The 23929-nt window shown below is 38.6% G+C and overlaps 1 protein-coding gene across 1 annotated transcript in view; it reads left to right on the top strand.

Annotated features, from left to right (window-relative positions):
* Positions 1-23929, top strand: part of MMP16 (matrix metallopeptidase 16) — a 240854-nt gene that overhangs the window by 209202 nt on the left and 7723 nt on the right. The window contains exons 7-9 of the mRNA XM_024206072.3: positions 4401-4539; positions 16116-16266; positions 21689-21804. Coding sequence (XP_024061840.1) covers positions 4401-4539; positions 16116-16266; positions 21689-21804 — 406 coding nt within the window. The remainder of the gene's footprint in view (positions 1-4400; positions 4540-16115; positions 16267-21688; positions 21805-23929) is intronic.

Here is a 23929-nt window from a genome sequence, read left to right as displayed (position 1 = left end):
ATCCTGTCTTCCGACAGTGGTCAATGTCAGGTGCCCCGGATGGAATAAACAGAACAGGTAGTCATCAAGTTATCCATTCCCTGTCGCTCATTCCCAGCTTCTGGCAAACAGAGGCTAGGGACATCATCCCTGCCCATTCTAGCTAATAGCCATTGATGGAACTATACTTTATGAATTTATCTAGTTCTTTTTTGAACCCTGTTATAGTCTTGGCCTTCACAACATCCTCTGGCAAAGAGTTTCACAGGTTGACTGTGTGTTGTGTGAATACTTCCTTTTGTTTGTTTTAAACCTGCTGCCAATTAATTTCATTTGGTGACCCCGTAGTTCTTGTGTTATGAGAAGGAGTAAATAATACTTCCTATTTACTTTCTCCACACAAGTTATTATTTTATAGACCTCAATCATATCCCCCCCCCTTAGTCATCTCTTTTCCAAGATGAAAAGTCCCAGTCTTATTAATAAAAAGAACAGGAGTACTTGTGGCACCTTAGAGACTAACAAATTCGGATGCATCTGAAGAAGTGGGCTGTAGCCCACGAAAGCTTATGCTCTAATAAATTTGTTAGTCTCTAAGGTGCCACAAGTACTCCTGTTCTTTTTGCGGATACAGACTAACACGGCTGCTACTCTGAAACCAGTCTTATTAATCTCTCCTCATACTGAAGCCGTTCCATACCCCTAATCATTTTTGTTGCCCTTTTCTGAACCTTTTCCAATTCCAATATATCTTTTTTGCAATGGGGCGACCACATCTGTACGCAGTATTCAACATATGGGCATACCATGGATTTATATAGAGGCAATATTATATTTTCTGTCTTATTATCTATCCCTTTCCTAATGATTCCCAACATTCTGTTCGCTTTTTTGACTGCCACTGCACATTGAGTGGATGTTTTCAGAGAACTATCCACAATGACTCCAAGATCTCTTTCTTGAGTGGTAACAGCTAATTTAGACCCCATCATTTTATATGTATAGTTTATATGTATGCTTATAAAATTTGTCAATATTTAGTTGTCTGCCTTCATGTGATGAAAGTGAGTGGGACTTGTTTTCATTTGACTGTTTCTCTTCAGATCCTATCTGATATTATCAACTTTTATCTTCTCCTCTGTACTAGGATATAGAGAATCCCCATTAATAAATCTTCCCCTAAAGGATGTCTCTGTCCAAACCATGTGCTTCTTTACACCTGTCAGCTTTCCCCCAGCCCTTAGTTTAAAAACTTCTCTACAACTTATTTTAATTTTATATACCAGCAATCGGATTCTGTTTTGGTTTAGGTGGAGCTCATCTTTCCTGTATGGGCTCTTCCTTTTACAAAAGTTTCCCTAGTTCCTAATAAACCTAAATCCCTCCTCCAAACACCACTCATTCAGATGCTGCAGTTCTGCCTATATAACTGGCTCTATGTGTGGAATTGGAAGCATTTCATCTTTAATCTCTTACCTAGTAACTTAAATTTGGCCTTCAGGACCTCTCTCCTACCTTTCCCTATATCATTGGTACCTACACGGGTTACAACCACTGGCTCCTCTCCTGCACTGTACACTGAAACACCCCTTCTATTCTGGATGCACTTAGACAGTTTCTATGTAAGGTTAATATTTTCTTCACAAATTTGTGAATAATTGCATCAGTGGAAAAATGAACTAGAGAGAGTTGTGACTTATATTTGAGAAGGATGATGAATACAACCCATTGTACGCCTGCTCCAGCAAAAATATTAGTTTGGTTTCAAAGCTGCACCAGTTCCTAGAACACTACAGATCTGGTTTGCTTGGCAGGCTGACCTATTCAGACAGAAGGTCTAGGCTGCCATGCAACAGAGATGTGACAAGATGCGATATTTTTCTGTTTTGTTTTGGGGTTTTTTCCCCAGCAATAATTAATTCTGTATTATTTCTTATACAGTTGGGATTTCATGTTAAAGGGTAAGAAGAGGGATAACCTTTACTTGTCACAGGAAAGTGGTTCAGAATGTTCATTACTTCAGGGCTATCATCTGTCGTAGAGTAATTAGGTTTGCAGTCCACACACAAAAGGGGTAAGCACTTGATCAGGGCCCCCTATCTCAACATGTTGATAAGGTTGCACTGGAAGAAGCATAGGCGGCGAGTTCTATGGGCCCCTGGAACCTGCACCCCCACCCCTTTCCCACACACCCCCTCCCACCCCCACTCCCTCCCCAGCCCAGGAACGGCACCGCAGGCCTCCTCCCCCCACCCAAACTCCCTCCCAGAGCCTTAGGGAGGTGGGGGGGTGGAGTTTGGGGAGGCGAAGTTTGCGGGGGGGGCCCTCTCGATGTTCTGGGCACCACCAAAACTTCTACAAACCTGCCACCCCTGGGAAGAAGTTGTGGTTACCGGTATTGACAAGATATAGCAAGGCCAGCTTTTCCTGCATTCCCCTAGTGCTGACAAAATAACTTCCCTACATTCCCCAGCTTGAGCAGTGCATCCTCAGCAAGGATCAGTCACTCAGCAACCATAGTTTAGCCCAGTGGTTTAGCAACCCGAGGACCCCATTTTGATTTAAAAATTTTCCATGGACCCTCAAGCCCCCCGCTCAGCCCCAGGCCCCGCCCCCACTTCATCCCAGCCCCAGTTTGAGAAACGCTGGTTTAGCCCATAGAGATATGCCATTGTAAACAATGACAATACAAGAGAATTGAGAGTCTACGGTATTGACTGTGCCATGGGAAACATAACCTTTCACCAGCTCGGATACTGTTTAGTATCACGTATAGGGACGGAAAATCTTTGCCACGTGATGATCCATGTGCTGTGAGTTGTTGGTCTTAGTGCAATTCTTAGTGGAATGACTGCTAACAGAGGTCAGTGCCAACGGTTTTGATGGTAGATTTGCAATGTGGACACCAGTCCACTAAGAACTGAACTAAGACCACCACATTCTAAATCTCCCATCACAAATGTTGATCCTGGTCTTTTTATCAGTCACTGCAGAGAAGAAGTGAATCAGATTGCAGAATGAACTATCCTCACAGCCCTGGAAATAGTCTATTCAGACCAGGGCTCGACAGGCGTCATTCCACTGACTACCTTGAGCTTTGCTTTAGGCCCATTGTCAGGATGGGGTGGGGCAGATCACAGTGATGCTCCCTAGGCTGTATCTCTTCTGTGCAGAGAGGGCTTCAGTCTCCAGGGATGTCCATCTGACACTTTTCAGATTAATAATAAATTCACAGCTTGGGGAACATACAGATCTGGGCAGGGCCGGCTCCAGGCAGCAGCGAAGGAAGCAGGTGCTTGGGGCGGCCAATGGAAAGGGGCGGCACATCTGGGTCTTCGGCGGCAATTCGGCGGCGGGTCCCTCAGTCTCTGTCTTCCTCTTTGAGCTGGCGCCGAAGTGCCGACGAAGAGGAAGAGAGGGAGTGAAGGACCCGCTGCCGAATTGCCGCAGAAGAATGAAGCGGCGCGATTGAGCTGCCGCCGAAGTGCCGCCGATCGGCTTTATCTTTTTTTTTTTTCCGCTTTGCAGCTTGGGGCGGCAAAACAGCTGGAGCCGGCCCTGGATCTGGGTATCTGCAGTTTTAGAAGATGACATGAAATTGATTGTTCACCAAATATATGATGAGGCTGCTGCCAGGCACTCACTCATGTAACTTAGTACAGGATTCGGAAATATGCAATGAAGTACTGAGGGCTGAAATTTGGCCTTGATTGTTCACTCAAACTAAGGGCTTTGAAAAGAAACAAATCAAGAGGGGAAAGCCTATTTAAACTTTTATTATAAACTCTTCCTAAACAAATTTCTGACAAAGATTTCTGTTAAATTTACTGGGCTTTTCTACAGAACAACAAATTTAACTAGAATGGATGTGGGTGTCTTGTGCACATCTTACTTTTAGACATTGCAAATATATCAGATATTCAAAAATTAGTGCTGTAATTCAAACATGGACCCAAAATCTGTTCTTAGCTGCCCCACTGTAAGCCTAAAATAGTTCCATTGTATTCTACCAGTGTAACTGAGTCGAATTTGAGCAGTGGTAGTTTGCAGTATACACACTCTCCTGCCTTTCCTTTTTAAGCAAAATGGACATCTGTTACAGGACTGTCAGATATTTGGTAAGAAATAGCCTCAAATTTCTGCCTCTCCTTTGAATGCACCTTTGCTTTGTTTGTGTTTTTTATTTATGTTTTTAAGAAATCATTAGATCACTCTTTAAGACGGACATTTTTTTCCTTCCATTTCTCTGCTGAGGGAAAACTCAGTTCTGTACTCCTTCATTATTAATACAAATATGGTTAGACAAATAGGAAAGTTTGTTGTCCTAAATTGACATTGAATGGCTTTTCTGTCTCTCAGAAACAGATCAACAAGTATAGAGGCCTCCAATGTGCTAAGAGATACATTTGTTTGCTTTCCAGGATCAGTGGTTTTGGCGTGTTAGAAACAACAGGGTGATGGATGGATACCCCATGCAGATTACCTACTTCTGGAGGGGTTTGCCTCCAAGTATCGATGCAGTCTATGAAAACAGCGAAGGGAATTTTGTTTTCTTTAAAGGTAAGAAGGGCAAGAAATCTAGGTGACATTTAAAGGCCTGCCGACACCGCATAGAAACATTTTAAAACTTTCTTCTTATAGTGAAGTAAAATCTTGTTTATTTTTGCTAGTGGCTTGTCATATCCATTGCAAATTCAGAATGTAGAGAATTAGCAAATAAGTGAACAGATAACAAAAAACAAGCATCTAACATACTTTGCACACTTGGCAACTATTGTTATTATTAATGATAATACTTTATATTAGTGATTTTGGGGTATATTTTGTAAAAGTAGGTAAGTCTTACTAGTAAAGGCCATACAGCAATGATCTGCTATTAAATCTTTGCTCACACTTTTTGTGTGTGAACTACAGGTTGTCTGGATTAAGAAAGTATGAATGAGTGAGTTTCTTTATATTTTTTCTAGTTATCTTTCTTCATTTCTCTTATTACTAGGGCATTTGCATATTTCTAAGTGGCATCTGTTCCTGCTGCGTATATTTTATCACGTGTTATCTGTGCCACATTGTAATTATTTGGTCTGGAAATTATGATGCTACAAATTTGAGGTGGGAAATGAATTATTAACAGATATCCCTGTTTCATGCAAATGTCCCTAGTCATTTTTTAAAAAAAGAGGAAAAACCCCAGAAAATAATGTTATGTGGATTGAATTGTTGCTATGCAATTTGTTTTTTTGAAAGTTTTACTCCGGGCATCAGCTGTTCTTTAAAATTAAAGTTCTTAAATATGCATCTAATTTAGATTTAATGTGAAAATTATACTTTATGGTAGATAAATAGTAGTTTATCATTGGAACCTGTTCATTGGGAATGAAACCAATGTAAAATGTAATTACTTTATAAGGTAAGAACTGTGAAAACAAAGGAGAATGTGATTTGAGAATGAGAATAGTTGTGAAGCTATCAGAGTTAACTATATGGATTGTGACTGGCTCTATTCTTTTTCATATAATTATGCCTATGAAAAGGCAGAAGAACAATGCAGACATTTTCCCTGCCATTTTTCAAAATATGAACAAGGTTATTAGGTCAAAAAATGGACCCACCTGTACTATAGTAGAACTAGTGTGGAGGTACAAGAAGCATTTCATTCACTACTCAAGTATGGTCACCTCTGGAGTGTGAAGGGGTAATTGTAATTGTGCAGAAATACTACACAACAGTTTAATACAGGCAATGAAGATGAAAAGAACTTGCACCTTGTTTGAGACATAGAAGTTACAGGTCTTTATATTTACTTTATTTACTATATGATAACACACAACACGTGCCTTTTATTCCAAAGCCAGCTCATAAAATGTATACCATATGATAAACTGAATTTTATTTTCCACCTTTAACCTTCTCAATAACACTCTGCCTTCTAATCTTTCTCAGGGTATGTCTATACTTACGCGATAGTTCGACGGCTGGCAATCGAACTTCCGTCTGGTCTGGATTTATCGCGTCTGGTCTGGACGCGATAAATCGATTTATCGCGTCTGGTCTGGACGCGATAAATCGATCCCGGAAGTGCTCGCCGTTGACTGCGGTACTCCAGCTCGGCGAGAGGAGTACCGCGGAGTCGACGGGGGAGCCTGCCTGCCGCGTGTGGACTGCGTCTGAACCGCAGTAAGTTCGAACTAAGGTATGTCGACTTCAGCTACGTTATTCACGTAGCTGAAGTTGCGTACCTTAGTTCGAATTGGGGGGTTAGTGTAGACCAGGCCTTAGTTACGACCAATGTTCTAAACCTCTAAACAACAGTTGGCATTTTCTGATATAAAGGTTGTACTGTACCACAAAAAAGATTGTCATGTATCCCTCTACTCCCATCCTTCCTAATAAAGCACTTTTAGGAGAGTGTTATGACTGAACCAATCAGCAAGCAAGAGGCAAAGATCTGTCAATCACAGGTAGTGTATAAGCACCAGTCTACCCATTTCTTCCTGGTTGTTTGCCTTCTGCATGCTGGAAGGATAGAGCAGCAGCTGTCTCAGTATTTCACCCACTGTGCTCTCTTTCATTCCGCCTTATTCGTTCTTTTCCTATTCTAGCCCAAGAAAAGATGAAGAAGCACAGAAGCAAGGATAAAGGGAAAGGGAGAAAAAAGCAGCACAAAGAAGACATCAACTCTCCTGTGTCTGCTCTCTCCAGGGCCCCAGTTACACAGAGAGTAAAGCAGCAGAAGAGAGAGATTTACCTCCTATAGCTGCTTCCATCCAGTAACCAAGGAATCAGGGAGGAATTGACCAATGTGCTGCATATCAGCTCCTCAACTCCTCCTCTCCCCACCTTTCAGCCTAGCCACATTGTTGTAGGGTGTTGGTTCTATCTAGGTCCCTGGTTAGGTGTTTTCTGTCTGGGTTTCTATAGGGTTGCCCATCACTGTGTTATTTAGAACCTCTCTCTGTCAGTGGCCCAGTGGATTTCATAAGCCCAGCTACCACAGACTTTCTTTTAACAAATGTGTCAGCATTTCCTGGGCCCTTAAGGCCATTTGTGTAAACTCCAGTAATCATAAGTGGTTTGCACAGATGAAAGTCATAATATGAAGTAAGTTATAACGTGCAGGCTTAATTCAGCCTGCAGAACCTTTATGTATGGTGATAATATGAGAAATAGAAAGAAACCATTTTAACCCCCAGGCCATGGATGAGTTTATCAGCATGGCAACTAAGAAAGCGGAAAAGGCCCTGTTTAGCTGCAAATGGAACGGAAAATTGAGATGCAAATCAATTAGACTCAGTGAACATAGAACCTCATAACACCTTTTTTACACAGTCACTTTTTAGGGTGCTTGAAGGCCAAGGGTACTTTTCCCTCATAGTGATCCCACTCTTCCTATTGCATTCATTAGCAGATGATTCCTACCATACATGGCCTGAATTTCAGTGCAGAGTGCAGACCCAGGCCTTCCTCAGTATTCCTCAGATCCAGGATGCCTGGAAGGACAAGCCTTGCAACCCTGCACAGCAAGAACCATTTCCACAAGCTCTTTGTTTCCCTATAGCTGGAATCCTCAAAATGTCAGTACTCTCTTTTTTTTTAAATGGCCTCTTGCTGCACTCTGCCATCACAGGCATCACCTCTGAGGAATAAAGACCAGCCATTGTAGTTCCTTGGCTACTGTCCCATGGGACAGAAACACACTGTTTTCTCTGAAGTTCTAGATTGTATATTTCTAGTCATTGCCATGCTCTTTTCTGCCTTCTCAGCCTGCTTTGCATTGCATTAATGCGTGTAGAGCAGAGGCCAGAAGGTAGGTTTCTCATTCTCCAAGGCTTATCCTGTTATATTAGTTGTCTTGGAAACAGCCCACTTCCCCTTTGTTTTCAGAATCCTCCACAAAGATCTTGTCACCCATTGTTGAGCTGGATATAGAGGTTGGGTGCATTCTTGCCACATCTCCTCAGTTGTCACCTTATTTCTGTGTGTGGTATACAGATCCATTTGTGCCTCTGAAACTGGAGTGTAGAAGTCCATGCAAAGATCAAACTGTCAGACCTCTCTAACTCTCAAGAGAAGATCAAGATAAAGTAACAATGGACTACAGAGTTCCCTAAGGACCCTCTTCTCTAGGCTCACCATTCTGCATCATAGTAATCATCTCCCTTACACTGTAGTCAAAGTTGCAGATAGAAATTACCAGGCCCATTCTTTAAGCCTATCTTCCTTCCCTACTCAGTGTACCAAAAGGATATTTACCTACTATCCATCTGCTGATCCAGGCTTTGTTTATTCTTCTTTGCTTGTCCAGTACAGGGACAGAATCATTCAGTAACTTATGGACAATGGATACCAAAATAATTTGTGTAAAGTATAGATACAGTTCCCTGGGACAGAAGCACAGACCTAGGATAAAGTTTAACTCCTCCACTTATGGTGCCTAGATAACATGCAGGCTTAACAGTCTGGTGGCTGAGCAGAAGCAGTATTTATAACCATAAGTTTCTTAGAGGAAGTCTCTGGTTGCTTTTCTTGAGGTCAGTAACACTCAACCTCAACTACAACACATACCGTACTCTCAAATCTCTGCTTTGTGCTGGAGAAAGAGGCAAATATGTATTTATGCTTCCTTCAGAACATCCTCTGCTTCCTATGGGCAGGCTTCAAAAGGACCTCAAAGTGAATTTTCCATCAAAATTTCTCTCTTTTCTTGCTTTGGAAGTTTTGTTATTAAAAGGAAGTAGGTGGACTAGGACTTATATGATTGACAGATCTTTCATGTTTTCGGATCTATGGAGCAATAACACTGACTGTAGGGGCTGTTGCCCGTAGGATGGGAGAAAAGAAGATTGAGTCAAACACAGTTGTCAGTAAGTAATCTTCACCTTGTTTTTCCCAGCAAAATTGCACTGATTCTAGGTCAAGGACTAGCAATATGCAACCTAGGCCCAGTGACATTTTTAAGATGCAGCATCTTGTTGGACAGAAAAGCCTGCTTTCTGACATGAGAAATCTGAAAACAACCCTTCCTAATTCTGTCCCAATGATCCATAATGTATTTGATTTGGGCCCTCAATGTTTAGGAGACAGCAGACCTGAAATTTGAAACAACTAGATTATTAGAAAACCTACTTACGATATTTTTTTTTAGGTTTTGAGGGTTTGGTTTTATTTGGTCATCTCTCCCTCCACTTGTGCAACTGGATTAATGGCACTAAGGCAATTCTGCTTTAAAGAAGAAATATAAAACAGGAGCTAAATAAAAATCTTTAAAACAAGCTTACATTTTCCAGCAGACCTATGCTGTTAAATACAAGGCACTAGCAGATTATCTGTAATGGTGGTGTGGTATGCAGGTGTTATTTGCATTCCTTTGGGACAGTCTTCATAATTTACAGCTCTGCTATCCCAAATTCATACTAATAAATCCTATCAGCAGATCTGTATATTTTCTGTATTGTCTGTCTGTGGAGACCACTGATTTTAGGGGCATATTTAATAAATTATCGCTACTTGTAAAATATTTGCTTCTTTTGTGGAATCAAGTCTCCCTTTCCCCACAGAGCATTGAGACTTTTTGGTTTTCAATGTGAACTAGTTTTATGTCCCTTCAATTTACATTAATATTTATTTATACAAGGAAAAACATTTGTAAAAATTCAGTAGCACACTTGGAGAGCATGGCTATAAAGCAATGCTTGCTGTTTTGGGGAATTGAAGACACGCAGCCTTCTTTCTTGTGGCTCATAATGCATGCAAGGTATGTGGTATAACATAGAAGGCTGCTTATAAAAACCAGATGTTTATATTCTTATTGTTATTCAGTACTGGCATCTATACTGAATAATGATAATAAAATAACACCAGAAATGTACATATATATTTTTAAAATGGCAAAAATGTAGATAGTAAAGTTTATTCTGTGTACCTTTTGGAATTTAAATAGTGTTAAAAATGAAACTGTCAAGCCATCTGCATTGTTGAAACCTACGGCCAGCCAAATGTAGCAATGGAAAAGCTGTTGTAAAATTCATATTACCACTGCCACCATAACTCTCAATAATTCTTATCCCACTACTTGACAGTTTCATTTTGAAAGCTAAAATGTACTTGTAGTGGGGCATCACGAAGCAGTAAATAGGGAAGTGACGGGGCCAGCTGGATAAATAGAAGGACTTGGAAAAGCTTAGAGGAAAAAGGGAGGAGGACAAAACCTACTGGGATTGAGGTCCAAAATATTTAGAATGAGAACATTGGGGAGAAGAGAGTTCCAGAATGTGAATGAGGAAGACAAAGAGACATGAGAGTAGGTTTTTTAATGTATTTTATTGCTATGAGTAGATTTTTTTCTTAATATTTATTATATTAAATACTTTAAATACTGTACACAGTACTTATATAATGCACATACTATAATTCCATTTTTGCATAATGATGACATGAAAAAAATACTCCACTTAGTTCTTGAGAACTCAAGAAACCTTTGATTAATTCATATCCTGATTATATACAAAAGGGGATGTAGTATAGTTGATATCTCCTGTGTGGTTGGTTGTAATGGTCAGTAGATAATTAAATAGTCTAAAATAACCAATATTTACTATCAAAACCTCAGTATGCTAAAGCAAACATATATTCTTTGTGTGTGTCCTGTATTTCTAATCAATTTTCAGAATGGCGACAATAGATTTTCAAAGTCTTCAGGTAGTTACAATCACAGTCCATTTTTTTCAAATTGTTTCCCTGTGGTGTTGGGTATTTAGCTAAGCATTATTGCAAAAAACCAAAACATTTTGACTTTATCACTTGCTTCATTCTCAGCTTGTGACCTTACCATCTTGCTTGTTGTTATATTAGGGAATAGATGGTGAAAAATGAAACATTCAGAAGATTGACTGGACTTTATGAAACAGGGTGATTTATTAAAATCTATGAGAATAATAAATCCACAAACCAGACCTGAAAGGAACAACTTTGTAAAACAAATGTAGTGCTTGCTGCTGCCAAAGAGATATGTCACTTGCCTTATTATATGAGTGACCATGTATCTGGAAGACGGATCAAACCATTATTGTTCAAATAGTGTCTGGTTTTCTTTCCTTATTTTTATTGTAATCATAATGAATAAACAGGTCTTCAGTACATTGTTCCTATAACTTATAAAAGAAACTAGATATAAACTAAATGAAAGCAAATAATGAGTAATGCGACTTAAGCACTCATTTTGGATACTTTTTTGAAGTCACTTCAAATTAGCTCACTAAAACTAGAAATAAATGGAATTAATCCTAGTTACAATCAAACTCTGATCTGTAATTTAAATTCCCCTTAGTATTCAGTTCTGAGTGTGAAAGCGTCAGATTCTTGCTGAAACTCTTCTGAATTGCAGTTCTCCTCCCACGAAATGCTTCCCTGACCAACAGTCAACCACTTTCTAATATCATTTCTCCATGTGAGGGAAGAACAACAACAACAAAAAGCTGCAGCCAGACAGAACACTTGGGTTTCATATTTATAATGCTTCCCATGAATAATGGTCACAGTTATAGCAGACTAAACATATCTTAGAATGCAAATATTAAATGCTCTCTAGTTATAACCAATAGAGGTCTTGCCCATAATTGCTAAAGTGCTCAGTGTCCTGCAGTCTCAGGTTTAAGTTCTCTCCAGTTACCCTCAACAGTAAACTTGCTTAAATAGAAGAAAGAAATGAGCTAAGGAGGATTTCATTAAGAGCCTCACTCTAGTCTTGCCTTCCCGCTTTTTTCACATATGTGCCTGCTCCAGCACCCCCTGGATATACAACAGATATTCGGCTCAGTTATGCTGTCCTTTTATAATATTAATGTTCAGCCTGGTTATTTCAGGGGTTGAGCATGCATATGTGAGAGCAAAATTTGACTCATTGGATACAGTTGGCAATTATCATTTTCTAATGACTACTCCTTGTGAGACATGGAAATAGTAATATTGCATACATTGTAGAACATGCCTCTTCATGCTGCCCAGCAACTGTCATTTTGAATGATCTTCTAAAACAGAAATGACCTGGCACAGTATCATTCATTGAACACCATCTGTTGTTTGCACCATAAGTACCAACTGGAAGGGTCCAGAAAGCACCATCTTTCTCTCGGTATTGAACTTGCAACTATGATCCCTTTCTGAAGCCATCTATTTATATACAGCCAAGTGAACCAGTAGTTTTGAGACTCAGAGGTATAATTCAGATGAGAAGGAGAACTGTGAAATACTAAAGGTGTGGCCAACTGAAATGAATATCTGAAACCTCAGGATAGAGCCTTATCATCCCTAGGATTAAGTTTTGTAGAGCATCCTAATTAAATTAAATATAATGGCCTTTAGGTCATCACAGACCTAATCTTTTGTGCATTTCAAAGGATCACTCTTCATAGGCTAGCTCTTCTTTATTTTCTGTACTTTACAAAGCTCCCTGCAGGTCTTCTCTGAACGCTTTCTTCCTCTTGCCTGGCACATGCAATAGCTGTGAAGATGATCAGTGTTTCTCAATGTATAATGTCAAGCTAGCATCTTTGATTGGCTGTATCACGTCACCTTCATTTCCTCATCATCCAAATATATACACGTTAACAACCTATAGAAAAGAGACTTGACCACACCTTTCTGTCTTACACTGAGCATCCCCTGCTAGAAATGAAAATGTAATCATGGCTTACTTCCTTCTAGGGCATTTCTAGAGAAGACACCAAACTATGCAGGTGACAGCTTGAACATCTGAAGAACACAGTTTTATTGTGGTTCTTGTCTTATTGCATATTGGAAAATTAAACATAAGTTATCTTTATTATTTTTTTAATTCAGTAAAAAGTTCAAGTGTTATGATGAACATACATGTGGGTTCACCACTCTTTTCCTTGTGATTTCTTTTGTCACAAAGGTGCTAAAAGCTGCTTCAGTATTTTTAAGGTCACATTAATGTACATGTGCCTGATGAGTTTTCTACATTTTGCTTAAGAAGAGAGAGTCTGCTTATACGTGTCTAGGTCTCTCTATCAGACATGAAATGAAGGGAAGTCTTTCCATGAGAATCTTATGTAAGACTCCTTTCAGAAAACCTTTCTTTTCATTATTGGAAGGCAGTATTAGGTTCACAGTATAGGAGCACATGGTGGAGAATATGAGAAAACTAGGTAGAATGACAGGAATTTCCTAGAGAAACTACATTTCATATGTTCACACTTCTTTCCTCTGGTGCTGATACATTGGAAAATGTACTGAACCAGGCTTCTACAAATGCCTCCTAAAGCTAAATGCACCACTAGTGACCTGGGACTTTGTGTCAGGAAAAGTATCCTCAGGCGAGCTGGAATGCCTCTGCTTGAAAGTGCGGGTGACAAGCAGCTGCAAAGAAACTGATAAAAGATTTACTTTGCAAACCCAGCATGGGAGGGATTAAAACTGTATCCCCTTTCCTAATTAAAAATGTGATGAAAAGGAAAGCATGCTGTAAATTGCTGAGGTACAGGTGAGGGGATAAAGCCTTCCTTTACTTTTTTAAAGAATTCCTTTATTTAATACCACAGAGAGATGACTAAAATATAAAACAAACTGTGAATACAGCTTTCTGGATTTTCCATCCCAGTGACTCTGGCATAGACTTGATCCTAGGTCTTTGGGGCGAAGTTAAGTTTCCTTATAAAATATTTACATAAGAGAGTGCCTAAGGGTAGATAAGTGTTTGTGAAGCAGCCTGCCCAGCCACATACAGGTCTGTCGCACCTTACGCGCATTTAACATGCGCGATTTCAACTTTACGCGGTCGGCAAAAACAAAAAAAGAGAAAAACAGTTTTAATACTATACCTGTAGTGCGGGCAATTTCGCCCACCATTGAACTCAATGGGGTTTTGGTTATACGCGGTTTTCGCTTTACGCGCTAACTGCGGAACGGAACCCCCGCGTAAGATGAGACAGACCTGTAGTTATTACAATGAATAGTATGGACTGCCACTCTTATGTCTGTCATGGGCCACTGGGATATCTGCACAGATGTGTAGCTAGGCAAATGCACTTTAAAACATCTTTTCCATTGGCTGTCATAAATAAGGGTGTTTCTAGATATAGTGGGTTAGGTTTACATTTTTTGGATCAGTTTCACCACTGATTTATTCCAATTTACATTAGCATTAATGGTCATGGTTGAAACTCCACTTATTGGCAACTTAGAAGTGATTAATAGGACTGTTATGGCTTCAGAAAGGGAGACACTGGCTGAAATAAGTTCAGCAGAGGCAAATCCACTGATGCACCAGCTCCACTCAGAGATTGTGGGGAGCTGCAATGAATTTCAGATGGGTTCCACCTGTTTTATGCCACCTATTTATGGTCTCTGACCATTGGTCTTCATTCTCTCTCTTTGTATGGGAAGGCCCAAGAGGTCTAATGATTTTCATTACCTTTCTCTGGACTTTTTCTATTATGCCAGTATAAAGGATTGTCAACTTGTTGACAGGCTTTCTAAGTAATCGTTACTCCTCTCACCGATTAATATTGTTATTAGTAATAACATTTTTAGCAACATGCATGACCCTAATGTTATATATAGAGAGAGAGGATAAATACATGGTCCTTACCCAATGGAGCTTACAATCTAGCATAAACAGGGAAGACACTGAACAAACTAAGATTTTGGGATGTTACTATTCCTAAGGTATGCATCATATTAGGACTCCTCCCCAACCTTTTAAAATTAACATAGATTGTCTTGGGTTGCCATGAGAATATGAGCCATTATTGAAGTGACTGTGGTAAGAAATCTAGTGATCATTTAGTCTGACCTCCTGCATAACACATGTCATAGAACTTCCCCAAAATTATTCCTACAGCATCTCTTCTGGAAAAAAAATCCAGTTTTGATTTTAAAATTGCCCGTGATGGAGAATCCATCATGACCCTTGGTAAATTGTTTCAATGGTCACTTACCCTTAACATTAAAAATTTACATCTTATTTCAAGTCTGAATTTCTCTAGCTTCAACTTCCAGCCATTGGATCATATTGTGCCTTTCTCTGCTAGATTGAAGAGCCCTGTGATGCGGTGTATAAACCCGGCACTAGAACTGACGGGGTTAAGGAGCAATTCTCGGCCCAAAAGACCCTGCACAGCAACACCTGCAGAAAATGCTCTAGCTAGAGATGGAGTTTAAGAGGGAGCCAAACAACTCAGAAGGGGCCTGACAAGGCAGGGAGAGGTGATGGGTTTATAGGAGTTGATCAGGAAAGAGAAATAAAGCTATCTGACAAGAAAGAAAAGGCAATTTTGTAGTGGAGGAAGTCAGTATCCTCCCTGGACCTTCTCCAGACTTCTGTGACTTGGGAGGAGATTGAAAAGAAACAGATGCATGGGGGAAGCCGGAGTTGTAGACTGGTGGAAAAGATTGAGTGGTGAGGAAGAGGAGCACAGATTATAACATTTTCAAAAGTGATAATGTGTCTTAGGCACCCAAGTCACTTCGGTGCATCTGAACATTTTTCTCAAACGGTAAAATTTTCTTCCAATTGACTTCCCACTTTTCCTCTCTTTGCATGCCCAATGGAAGAAAAGTGATAGACGATATGTTCAAATATTTTCCTAAAATACTTTAAAAATGAACTAGTGTATCATGTGTACATTTTAACTCTCTGTATCACAATTAGAGCACATGGTAATAGGAGTATATGGTCTCCAGGAAAATCAGAATTTCTAGGAGTTATGCATTTTTTTTAATCTAAATGTTTCCTTATTCAATTTTACCCTAAAATTCACCCTGCTTTCCTTGTGAAAAACATATCTGTTGTGTAGTGTTTCTCTTGTAAAATGGATTACATTACACCATCTCCCGAGGTGACTTCATTTTCAGTCTGAATATGATTCTTATATGGATTGTCTGCACAATTTTCTGGGGTAGTATTAAATAAAAGATGCTGTACAAATATAAGATATCTGTCGGCCGTACCTTATTTTATTTAGCAGTGGCTTCATTAATAAAACATTTTCCAGTTTAATGTTTTTAGCAGAATCAGCATATTGCTTTATTCCTTTGAGTGTCTTTCTTATTTCCTTAGAGTATTTTAATTGTAATACTGAAAGATCTGGAAGTTAACATATATATCTGCTTTTGTTCAGGTAACCAGTTCTGGGTCTTCAAGGATACCACTCTCCAGCCAGGGTACCCTCATGATTTGATAACACTTGGAAGTGGAATTCCTCCCCATGGTATTGATTCAGCAATTTGGTGGGAGGACGTTGGGAAAACCTACTTCTTCAAAGGAGATAGGTTGGTAGAGGAATCCTAGAAGGAAGTTATTTGATTGATTAATGTCAGCCAAGACATATTTGTTGTTTCCTCATATTTCCTCAAAGAAACAATTTGATCCATTTAGACTATTAACTATTAAGTGTGGGTGTAATTCACCCTAGTAGAGAGGGCCATCACAAGGAATATGCATTACTTAAAGCCTATTGTGACGACTTAAGTGGTGCCTTTACTTGTGCTATCCTTCTACAAAGGGCTGAGTTTTCCTCTTCAATTTCTGTAATTTATTTCACCAAAATGCTGTTGGGGAGAGGGAGAGATGGGGATGGGACAGGGGTATTTGAAATCACTTTTTTTTTTTTTATTTGAGGCTTCTTTTCAGATTATTTTACTCTGAGTTTTTATATTTTTCTTTGAATTTTCCAGGAGAAATTTTGTTTTTGTATGAGCTCACTGAAATGTTGGGCCTCCTTTATTGGTGGGCAAACCTTTTAAGAATCAGCAGGAAATTCAGAATTTCAACTAATTTAAACTTAAATATTCAAAGTAATGTAATTAAAATGTAATTTCAGTTTACTCACTCATAGTTCTCTGATCTTCAATCTTAACTTCCATTTTCCTCATGCCTCCCCTCCCTTCATTTCTAATCCCTACCATGTAAGCAGGAAGGGCCTGATCCAAAGCCTGTTGAAGTTCATGAAAATGGCTTTTGTGCTACTATTTAGAAATGAGGTCGGAAAGGGAAAAAAGTCAGAGAACTACTTGAGCAGTTTAGGATCATGCTTTAATTGAATTACTGTTAAATAAAGTTTACAGTCCCTTTCAGGAGGCAACATGTTCTTGTGGTTAAGAAAGCACAGAACTGGGAGGTAGGAGATATGTGTTTTGTTCCAGATGTGAAACAGATTTGTTGTGTGACCTTGGGCAAGTCACTTAACAACTCTGTGCCTGGCTTTTTACATCTATAAAATTACGCTAAGAATATTTATCTACCTTTCAGGTGCATCGAGAGGAGTAATTGGTTTGTGAAACACTTTAAGTGATGTGACTTTGAAGACATACAACACATTATTATTATTAAAATTATATTTGTGTTTGTTGCTTTCTTTGAAGCACCTAGCTTCAAAAAACAAGTTATTATTACTATTATTACTACTACTATTATTCTGTGTTGTTTGGATTTCAGTATTGTAGGACATTAAAAGTATTGTTGGGTATCTTAAGAAATATGTTTTAATATGCTGTACAGTATGTCAGTCATACTGCTGTTAACCATACTGGTGTTTTGTTTGTTTGTTTTGGTGGAACTAGGTTAACAGTATGCTAAAGAGCACCACCATTTTAAAAAAATATATAGATAATCTTCAGATTTTGCAAGCATTCATGGGAAAGGAAGTAGGCAACTGAACCAAATTTCTGGTGTTTGAAACATATGTTTTCTTTCAAATGTATTCCCAACAATCAGCCTCCACTGTGAACAAAACCAGTCCTACAATTTGCATCTTGTGGATGAGAAGATTTTTTATTTAAGTTTATTATCAGTTAATAGTTTTCTACCTGCATGTTTCTGGGAAAACATGTACATTAAGAGTCTTATGTGAGCTATACTTTAGGCTTTACTCAAAAGAGACATTATATAATAGATTTCCATGCATAGACAGCTAGTTCAAGTCAAGACCTTCCTAAAAATCCTGTTAGCAGTAACACAAACTAGAGAACTATCAAAGGAAACTTCTATTGATGGAGAAGTTGCTACTTAGAGCCATAACAAGCATAATAAGGCTCAGCAGGATAGAAAATGCAATACAGTATGTAAGGAGAAAATCGAAGAACATGAGCCCTGCAGAGATAATTGAGCTATTATAGGATATTGACCACCAGTGGGAATAAACCCATATCCCACTAAGCTTCTCAGTATGTATTGTTTGTATCACAATTTTTTCTTAATGTAATGTTAGGGTTGAATTCTCCTGCTGGTTTTAATTGTATAGGTTTAGCCTCTTATAGGTTATTTTTCTGAACTAGGTACAACACAATGTTGCTTCTTTTGTAGCATGAAGTAGAAATGAAAGACAGGAAAGAGGTTATGCCAGTGTCAAAGTAGGAAGGTATGTTTCTCCAAGTACAGTTATGTAATACAAGGAGCTCTAGGTTTACTTTGTCCTGACAGTAATATGTGGTGTATGTGCTCCATAAGAGAATCTAGACATAGCTTTAAAAGTCCCAAGAAGTGATATAAATAAAAGGCATGCAGGATGGTAGCTTATGAAGTCTTAAACATCAGCTATAAAGTTTATGACAACATGAAGATTATTTTCAACCCAAATTGTTGTTAGAACATATGTACTAAAGAAAACATCTATAGAATATGACATGTCCAAATTAATCTATGTGCGGAGAGAGGGGGATTGCCATAAACGTGTATTCTTAAGTGAGCCGGGGAGATAAGGGAGATAGTGCTCCTGAAAAAATTGAATGAGAGAGCTAGGAGGAGGGAAAGCTTACAGCTCAGTGATATATTTCTTTCTTATTGGAATGCAACAGTGTCTGTTCAGGTGATGACAGACTTGCACCTTTTGACCCATGATCCTGCTTACAGTAACCCCGTGGGGGGGTGGAGGTTGTTTTTGTTTTTCTGCATTGTAAAGTTTAACTGTTTGTTCTTTTTAAAATCTTAACATTACTCTAAATGGCTGAATGCCTAAATAACCAGCATTAGATAAAGCACATTAGCAAATGTGCACTTTTATTTTATCTTGTGTGTGTCTTTTCCCTTTTCCAATTCCATTAAATGCACCCCCATAATTGCTAATCCACCATTCACTGAGGAGCCCCAGCCTGTCCTGTGCTCTCAATGCACCTGTAATTGACACTGGCGGAAGGAGTCTGCCCATTGGAATTTGGGAAGTCTGGGTTTTCTTTCAGAGATTCTGATTTTGTAAAAGAAAAAAACGTATTTTTAATCCCTTTGGGTGAAAAAAATCAAAAAAATTAATTTTAGAGAGCCACTGAATATTGAGGAAGACCTGGACTGAGCTATTCCTCACACTGTAGACAGATTCCCTGCTCTAATACAGTTCTTAAGAGAGAACTACAATCAACCCATACACAATGAGATTTCCTAGCAATGCAGAAAAGTCAACAATCACAGGGCTGCCAGGCCTACACCAGCGAGGTGCTCCAAAGGAACTATTTTTAACCAGAGCACCTATTTTTGAAAGCTCAGGAGGACCACCTGTCTCAGACATCCTGGCAGGGAGAAGGACAAGGAACCCAAGGAGGGGGAATACTAAAGAACGGGAGCAGTTAGGGAATTATGTAATGTTCAGAGGAGGAAAAAAGGGAGAGAGGAATTCAGGGAAGAACAAGGAAAGAGAAGCAAGAGGGAAAAAAGAGGGGCAAGAAAAAATAAACATAGAATAAGTGAAAAGGTCAGACAGCCAGTAATGATAGAAGGGAGGAGGGAGAGAATACAAAAAGGAAATTGCAATGTTAAACACAGAGACACAGCAAGCCAAGGAAGAGAAAAACAGTTGGCCAAAAAAAAAAAATGGGGAAGAGAAAATGGAAAACTAAGGAATGCACCATTAAAATGGTGAAGGAAAAAAGGTTTGATGCACTTAATATTTTAGACGTGTGTTGATTATTTCTATATGTTGTTTCCCCCATTTATTATAGTGCTCTGAAGGATATCCAAAAGCTCTGTTAATATGAGGGGACAGAATGATGTTGCTAATGGGACTTGTTGGAGTCTGATTACTGGTGAATATGTAACTAGATTAAGGGATCAGGCTTTTAAAAATATTTTATTCCACAGTCAGAAAATTTATTTTTATGAATGCCAGTTATTTTCTTTTATCAGTTTTAAATTTGTCACCTTTTAATTTCACTGACTGTCAAGAGCTAGAAAAAAAGCCTTACAGTGAGAGTTTGAAAGATCTCAGTCTATTTTGCTTATCAAAAAGAAGATTAAAAGGTGACTTGATTAGAGTGTATAAATACCTTCACAGGGAGAAAACACCAGGTACTAAAGGGCTCTTTAATTTAGCAGAGAAAGGCTTTACAAGAACCAATGGCTGGAAGCTGAAGCCAAACAAATTCAAATTCAAATTGGAAATTAGTCATATATTTTACCAGAGAGGGTGTTAATCACGGGAACAAACTGCCAAGGAAAGTGGAGGGTTCTCTATTTCTTGATGTCTTTGAATCAAGACTGGATGCCTTTCTGGAAGATATGAAAAATTTATGGAAAGAATTTAATATGTAAATTATTCAAAAACCCATGGAATTTAATAGAGAATCCTTTTTAATGTTTTTTATTTAATAATCCTATAGAATTATAGAGCAGGAATATAATGAATTAAACTATATATATATAGGATGATTCTCTGTTAAATTGTAGCAACTTTGGATAAGATAATTTGATTTAGAAATAACGATGTTATGATCACTTACAAATACTGTAGTGTACTGAGCATGTGCAGTAAATCACTGAACTTTTCTTAATGATCATAGCATACACAGATGTTCCATGCTCCAAATGTTCAGGAGGGGATATTTGATCTTTTTCTTAAACAGCAACTATTCAAGAGTAGGGAAGGGCAGTTCAGACCTGGGGATCCTACAGCAAGCTTCAATACATCCTAACAAGCTTGGATCTTTAAGCAGAGGGAGCACTACATAAAATAAGATGCCATTATTATTATTATTATTATATGATACAGTATTACCATGAAACCACATATTTTTATAACCAAAGATGCACACATACATCATTTTGTATTGCTGCCCCCAAACATACGCTGAATATTAACACTGCTCCATCAGTGTAAATAAGATCAATTATTTATTCTTATTTCTAAGTTCAAGTTGTCTTGAACTTGTGTGCTTCTGATTTCTACACTGAACTTTTTTTTCCTTCCGACCAAAGAGACACACAAAGTACATACCATTTTCTATTATTTTATACATATTGTATGATCATAGATATAACGAAAGACTATTGTAGTGAATACACTTAAGGAGTAGAGTTAAGTTTGCTGTGGGAGCTTTAACTCTGAATTCACTGGCTTTTGTATGAGTAAGATCTCAATTGAAACATAATGTAGTTTTTTGCATATATCTCCTTGCTGTGTTGTTGTGCAGAGGCCCTAGGCACCAGAATTGCTCTGATTATAAATAAGGTGCATGTTGATTTAGTTGTCAAGCTGGAGAAGTCTTTTATCTTCGCTGTACTTCCTTGAAACAGCTGTCCAATCAGGAAGCAGGATTAAATTTCTTTGTTACCTGGTAGTATTGCTAAACAGGAGAGCTCTGGTTGCCCCAGTTTCAGTTGTTAAATGCAGCACTTTGTTAGAAAGAAAACAGCATGCAATTAGCATATCAGCTATCTTTATAAATGCATATTTGGTGATCTATTTTTATTTTTTTATTTTTTATTTAGGTACTGGAGATACAGTGAAGAAATGAGGTCCATGGACCCTGGTTATCCAAAACCAATCACAATCTGGAAAGGTATCCCAGAATCTCCTCAGGGAGCCTTTGTCCACAAAGAAAATGGTATGCAAGCACTTTCCTAGCTTAGTCATTTCCTAACATCTGTTATCATGATGTAGAGATGTGTAGAAATGATTGGCTAATCAGGTTGGTGGGATGGCTGACCTCTCATTATTTTGCAAACAGGGGATGTTTCATGCTGTGGAACTCACTCTCTTCTTAAATTGTTACATATAATTGTTTGATTCGTCTATTTAAAATCACAATGAGGGAGAGAAAAGCTTCTTAATTTTTATATAATAAGCTTTCGTTTGGGTTTGGGTTATTTGTTTTGGTTTTGCAGGATTTTAGTACTTCATAAAAGAAGTTTCCTACCCAAATGTATCTGTTTGAATCTCCATGTTGTTAATGGTTCATATAGGATAAAAGCTTTTAGATTCATTTTGCTGTACTGTAGTCCAGAACCAGGCTCTTTCGGTATATGAATAGAAGTATCCTGAAGAATCTGTAAATCAAAGATGGCATAAATGTATAAAGCAGAGCTGCAACTCACAGAGACTTTGAAATTCAGCATGCCATGCTATTACCTGCACCAAGATGGAGTATCTCATGCTGCAACCCATAGTTTCCAACTGGCCACACCTCCATATGAATGAGAGCAGCTGAAATCTGCTCCATTTTATGCAAATTAAGTGCTGCCCTCAGGCTAACGGCAATTTGCCAGCACAGCCCTCCGCTGCATGAAGTTAGATGTCCTTGATGTAAACAAAAATATGCGCTTGCAGTCACTTTTCATTGCTGCAAGTATTCAAGTATTACTACATGTATGATTAATTTATTAGTGATGGAAGGTTGCGGTTTTTTTGTTTTTTGTTTTTTCAGACAGTGCACATATTTCTTGCTATCTTATTTTCATTTCCCTTTAGTAGATAAATATAAAGCTTGCTTTCCTAGTGTAGTCATTTCAGAGTCTTCATTTCTTCCTATAACTAGATGAACTAATTTGCTGTGGAAATATGCTAAATCACTTCCTTGCTTTGTCTCTGTTTCATCCATCAACAGAAACTCTCTCCTGATTCTGGCATTTGGCTAGAATTTTTTTTTTTTTAAAACAGGAAAGTAGGTCAGGCAGGATGACAGTCTGCATATATCACACTCAATAGCTAGCTCTCTGTGTCTATACATATATATGTATAAATATCTATGCACACATATACATAATGGATTTAGTCTTTGCTCCCTTAAACAAATGATAATTTAGACATGCTTCTTAATATTTGCTTACTTCATGAAACTATAATCATATTATTTTTCTGGATAGAGTAGACTCACCATCACATGTAAAGTGTCAGTGTTGTGCTCAGTGGATTATACACGTATCTCCTATTAGCAATGAAAGTTGTCTTCCCCTCACACTCAGGCAGACATGGTCTGAAAGTGCTGCAGAGACAAAGCGCTTACCCCTGGAGCAGTGGGAGCTCTTTGAGTCACCCTGCGTCAAACCCTGTGCCCAACTCAAGAATAGCACTGATGGACTTTCCACTGGCATGCAACTGCCAGAAGAGCAGTGAAACATGACATCAGTTCTTCGGGGAGAGGTAGGGAAAAGAGGGAAAATAAGAGATGCTCAGGACTCTTGGAGAGCCTTAGAGGAGCCCCGGAGGAAAGTCCCTGAAGACAGGATAACAGGAATTTCTTTAAAGAGGATGATTACATTGGCGATTGCACATGGAGACAATGAAACTAGAGAAGATACAAAAGAAAAAAAAACAACAGCTTAGTTTAAAAGAATTCTGATTACATTTTGCCCCAAACCATTTTCCTTCCACTGCTTAGATAAAGATTTGACATGAAATTTTACCAGATAGCTTTAGGGAAAAAACTTAGGAAGAATTTCTGCCAGTTAACCCATATCATCTGAAAGAATGTATCTTTTTTTATCCTCATCCTTTTAGTTTCCTATTAAAAACTGAGTTGGGTTTGCTAGAGATGGCAGATGAGTGGAGCTAAATCCATCCTCCAGAAAATTACACAAAACAACAATAGTAGTCTGAGTAGAATCACACGAAGGAGGGGTGTGTAAAAGCTGGCAATCCCAGACCCTCTGCTGTTGCCAGCTCAGCACTTTGAATGCTTTCTGACTCATTCGATGATCTAGAAGCTCAGTAAGCCATGTGTGATGCCTGTG

Source organism: Terrapene carolina, unplaced genomic scaffold (genome assembly GCF_002925995.2).
Source record: "Terrapene carolina triunguis isolate 2854851 unplaced genomic scaffold, T_m_triunguis-2.0 Scaffold58, whole genome shotgun sequence".
Taxonomy (NCBI): domain Eukaryota; kingdom Metazoa; phylum Chordata; order Testudines; family Emydidae; genus Terrapene; species Terrapene triunguis.
Note: the sequence above shows the minus strand (reverse complement) of the source record. Positions and strands in the feature narration are given on the sequence as shown.